The sequence below is a fragment of the Macadamia integrifolia genome, chromosome 9 (genome assembly GCF_013358625.1).
Source record: "Macadamia integrifolia cultivar HAES 741 chromosome 9, SCU_Mint_v3, whole genome shotgun sequence".
NCBI classification, from domain to species: domain Eukaryota; kingdom Viridiplantae; phylum Streptophyta; class Magnoliopsida; order Proteales; family Proteaceae; genus Macadamia; species Macadamia integrifolia.
This window is the reverse complement of record NC_056565.1, coordinates 22,940,725-22,946,007: the sequence shown is the minus strand read 5'-3', so window position 1 is coordinate 22,946,007 and position 5,283 is coordinate 22,940,725. Positions and strand designations below refer to the sequence as shown.

The 5,283-nt window shown below is 37.3% G+C and overlaps 1 protein-coding gene across 1 annotated transcript in view; it reads right to left on the bottom strand.

Moving 5' to 3' along the window:
• Positions 1-778: 778 nt before the first annotated feature.
• The window catches only part of LOC122088034 (SAP30-binding protein-like), an 18,044-nt gene continuing 13,539 nt past the window's right edge, over positions 779-5,283 (bottom strand). The window contains exons 6-9 of the mRNA XM_042657174.1: positions 2,189-2,320; positions 1,950-2,011; positions 1,729-1,847; positions 779-1,187 (exon numbers count right to left, since the gene is read on the bottom strand). Of these exons, the coding sequence (XP_042513108.1) occupies positions 1,121-1,187; positions 1,729-1,847; positions 1,950-2,011; positions 2,189-2,320 (380 nt within the window). The 3' untranslated portion in view covers positions 779-1,120. The remainder of the gene's footprint in view (positions 1,188-1,728; positions 1,848-1,949; positions 2,012-2,188; positions 2,321-5,283) is intronic.

The following is a 5,283-nucleotide window of genomic DNA, read 5'->3' as shown; positions in this document are numbered from 1 at the left end:
TTATCTCTTTTTAATTTCATTGTCCGTGAGGATAAGGACACTTGAAGGGGGAAGGAATGTTACGTGAATAATAGATTTTATATTATTTTATGTATTTTATATTATTTAATGTATTAGTAATATAATAGGGGGTTAGTTATCTTGTGGGGGTTAAATGGGTGGATATGGATGGCTAGGATACGAGTATAAGAAGTTGTAATTGAGTGGAACTAGTGGGAGGTGCATGTCTTAGTGGGAGAGGTTATAGGAAGTGGTAGAGTCAGTTATGTTACTTTTATGTATTTTAAATAGTGAAGTAAGAGATAATGAATGGATAAGAAATTGAATCCCTAAATTATCTCTAAGACAGAAATAGGCTTCCTTATGCAAGCAGGATGCCATTGGCTTCGTCTGTAAAGCCAAACTCATTTTCCAACATTTTCTCCTATTTTTTTATTTTCTCTTTCTATTTTCTCTCATCTCCCTATTTGTGCCCGTAACAGTATGTTTATAAAAAAATTCTTATATAATATTGTAGTAATTTTCAATAAATCTAATATAATATATTTTAGCAAAACAGACACACAGTGTAATGCTAATCAAGTCCTCGAAATAGATTGAGTCTAGAACGCATTCTGAAATAAGAAAATTAGGTGGTAGCCAAATTAAGTGAGCGCATTCCGATCAGGTTGGTTTTCAATGAAGATAAAAGGAAAGCAAGATTGTCAGGAACTTGGTATACCTTGCCTTGTTATCTAGATGGTCACCCACCTCAACTGTTTACCATAAAAAGAGCATCTGCCACCCATAAAACATCAGGCCTTATTACTTCACATCGATTCATTTTACAAACAGGAAATTATGTAAAATTTAACACCAAGTCTACCAAAGGAAGGGTATAAATTTTTTTTTTTGGGGTAAATAATGTTAGGGTATAATTGAATCTTCATTCACGAGGAACTTCCAACTGATACAACGACTAAAAAAAAAATTCTGAGTATTACTCTTTTAGAGTTATTTGTAACGATATTTGAAAAAAAAAAATTTTTGGGGGGGGGGGGGGGTTTGGGGATGAAAGACATATGAGTATTCTCTGGTACACAGAACCTGTAATTTTCAACCGTCAATCAAAATTTGCAATTCAGGATTTTCTGTCCAACTTCCTTTCACTAGATTTTTTCTCTTCAGCCTCTTTTCGCCTTTGTTGCCTGCCAGTTAAATAGGAGGAAACCATCAGAACATCCATTTCTTATTGCCATGCACTAAAACTAACAAAAATAAGATCCATAGCATTGTCATAAATAGGTAATGATACCACCTAGCATGTTCATCGTCCAATTTAATAATTTGACCCGGTCCAAGTAATTATAAAAAATATTTCGCATTCATTTTTGGACTCTACTTCTAAAGTTTCACCATAACAAAGCCAACATTTTTGTTCCCCTCAAGCTGTAGTTATGTTCTGAAGCAGCACAGTAATGCAATGGTGATCCATCATTAGGTTAGCAAGTTCTTTCATTTCCCAGTAATAGTCTTTGGTACTTTTCTCTCTTTTGTTCCATTAATAAGGACACCATGCCCCAGAAGAAGTTGATTACCACTTTATTGTGATAAGACACTGATCAAGACCATCAAAAACTCGTTCAATTGTAAAACCGAAACACAACAAGAAGACAGCATGCAGATGTTCACACGTGAGAGAGGCAAGAAATAAGATTGCATGCCCAAGCTAGAAGAAAAACTACTTACGCAAAAGCAGTATATCCAGCACCCAAATTAGCAGCAGACAACAGTGCTGCATGTGCCCCAACCTTGGATACAGAATCTTGTCCGCCAGGGAGCAGATGATTTCTTTGATCGCCATCAACCTGAAACCAAATAGATCTATAAGAATGTATTGAAGTTGCAGTTATTATCCACACTGTATCTTACACAAAATAAATCCATCCGCGGTACAATTAGATGCAGACCTTATCCCACTTAGATTTCTTATTCTGTCTACCATCCCGAGCCAAGGCATCAGCAGCAGTTACTGCAAACAACAGTAATTCACCAAGATAACAGTGGGAGACGATTTTACAAATAGGATAAAAAGAATACAAGAAACATAACATACAAAATATATTCAGAAAACAAGATGTAAATACATATCTATTTATCTACACCAAGATTTATCTCACAATGTATAGAAAAGGACAGGCTTCCGAACCTGGGATTGGCACATTGATCTTCGGTCCTGCAGGGGCAGTCCCAGGTTGTGTCCCTCCAGATGCGAACTCAAGCTTCTGATTCTTCTTCAATCCTTGATCCTTTCTCTCCAATTCACGCCTCATATCAGCCTCTATGATAACAAAACAGAAGAATAGAAGATCTTGATCAGGAGAAGAAAATCATGTTGACTTGGCACAACTTCACCAAGGAAAAAAAAAAAATTCTTGTCCATCATACGTAACTAATTAGTGCTAGAAAGGTTGTGAGGATGGCTAGGCAAAGAAATATGAGGATCTCTATATCAACCTAAATACGAAAGAAGGGGAAAACACCATATATAAGATAGCTATGACGAAAGAAAAAAAGAGTAGAGATTTCGACCAGATGAGGTGTATCAAAAGTGACGATGGAAGTGTGTTGGTAAGAGATGAGGACATTGTGAGAAGATGGGATGGCTATATTTGTGCCCTACTAAATGGAGATAGTTTAAGTAGGAATGACCTAGAAAATGGCTTTACTCAACAAGACTCCACACGTCATAGATATGTTCGAAAGGTTAGTGTGGCGAAAGTTGAAGTGGCCTTGAGAAAGATGGAAGCAAGTAAGAATCCAAGCCCAGATGAGATCCCAACAGACCTGTGGAAACTGGAAAGCCTCAGGAGTATGTGGGGTGGCTTGGTTAACGAGGTTGTTTAACAAGATGATGAACACAAGGACGATGCCAAATATTGAAGGAGAAGCATTGTTGTCTCGGTCTTCAAAAATAAAAGGGATATTAAAAACTGCAATAACTATAGAGGCATAAAATTAATGAGTCATACTATGAAACTATGAGAGAAAGTCATTAAAGCCCGCCTAAGAAGAGAGAGTCATATCTCGGAGAACCAATTTGGTTTTATGCCAAGTACATACACGACAAAGGCTATTTACCTACTGAGGAGGCTCATGGAAAGTTATAGAACCCACAAGAAGGATCTCCACATGGTCTTTATTGACCTTGAAAAAGCATATGACAGTCCCTAGAGATTTAATCCTTCATGTCCTAGCTATAAGAAGGGTGTCGAGTACATATGTGGATATAATTATGGACATGTATGAGGGCGTGATGACTAGTGTGAGGTCTGTGGGAAGTCAAGGCAAGGAATTCCCAATTACGATTGGGTTAAATCAAGGATCGGCCTTAAGACCTTACTTGTTTGCTCTTATCATGGATGAATTAACCAAGAACACTAGATGAGGTACCCTGGTATATGCTCTTCGCCAATGACATCGTGTTAGTGGACGAGACAAAAACAATGATTAACACTAAGCTGGAGCTATGGAGATCAATCTTAGAAACAAGAGGTTTTAAAATTAGTAGATCGAAGACGGAATATATGAAGTGTAACTTCAGTCACTCTATGATGGAGAATGAAACAATGAAGATTGAGGAGAGGGAGATTCCGCAAAAGGACTATTTTAGATATCTTGGGTCGATCATAAATAAAGAAGGTGACATAGAGGATATCTCTCAAAGAATTAAAGTGTGACAGATGAACTGGAGAGGTGCGGCCAAAGTGTTGTGTGACTAACGTATCCCTTTAAAGCTTAATGGAAAATTCTATACGTCCTTGTGCCACCGAAGTGTTGTGGGATAGATGAAGTGGAGAGGTGCGTCCGGAGGTGCGTCCGGCTATGATGTACAGAGCGGAATGTAGGGCAGTCAAGAAATATCATATAGAGATGTGTGACAGAGATGAGGATGTTAAAATGGATGTGCGACAAAACTATGAAGGATAAAGTAAGGAATGAGCGTATTAGAGCTGATTTGGGAGTTGCCCCGACCAATGACAAGCTTCGAGAAAGTCGTTTGAGGTGGTATGGTCATGTTCAACAAAGGCCTAGTGACGCTCCAATAAGGAGGAGTGATAGGATTTAGATTGAAGGGGCTATAAGAGCTAGGGACAAGCCTAAAATAACCATAGGAGTTGTGAGGAATGACATATGCAAATTAGGCCTCATACCAAGTATGAACTCAGATAGAGCCTATTGGAGAGCAAGGATCCATGTGGCCGACCCCACTTAGCTTAGATTCTCCTGACTTGTTGGGTTGTGCCTCTTACTTTCTTACTTTCATCTTTCATCTTTCACCTCTCACTTTTCATATTGCATTCGTCATCTTTCATTTGTCATGTTCCATTGTTTATATGTTTGGATCCATGTAGCCGACCTCATTAAGTTGAGATAAGGCTTAGTTGTTTGTTGTTGTTTGTTGTTGTTGTTGTTGCTGTCATTGTCATATATAACTAATTAGTCATATATTCTCACTTTTCTACATATGTATTTGGTATGTCAGAAATATTGAATGGCATCACTCTTGTAATGGCATACTTTTCTAAACAACAGTAGCTTAGAGTCCAAGAAGACAAATACCAACAAAAAAAATATGTACCTCCAGGGAAAAGGTATACCAGCCATATTTTAGCCTAGAACATGGAAGAATAAACATGACCTCAGCAATTGGGCTATTCTACAGAGTAGAGATCAGAAAAAGAATGGAAAAGACTGGAAGAGAATATATCTATACTCAGATATGGATTTTCTGATTGCTAAACTTCAGAAGTTATTGCCCATGGGTGCTACTTAAAAAAAAAAAAAACAGCAGTTATATGATGGGGCCATTACCCACTAGGATCAGGGTAGTTGGTTTAACCATACTTCAACTTCTCATGTAGAATATTCTATTACAACAAAAATACAAACGGGGATACCACTTTTCCTACTTAACAAATTATTTTGCGAACATGGTCTGTTAAGAAGCTAAGGATAATATATACACTGAGGATACTGCTGGTGTTTTATGCATATTAACAGGTGGAGGTGCTACTGATTTTAAAAGTCGCAACTTATTGGATGCTTACTGAAAGAAGCAACATTGTAGATAATCTCCGTATGTCTAAAACAGCACTGTAAAATTTTCTTTTATAGAACAATTACATATGCCATTAACAAAGATTTAGAACTTGGTAGGCCAATCACAAATTCACAATCCAACTCAATCAACTGCCATGACTCCTGGCAGCATTTTTTCTTCTTTTTTTTTTTTTTTTTTTT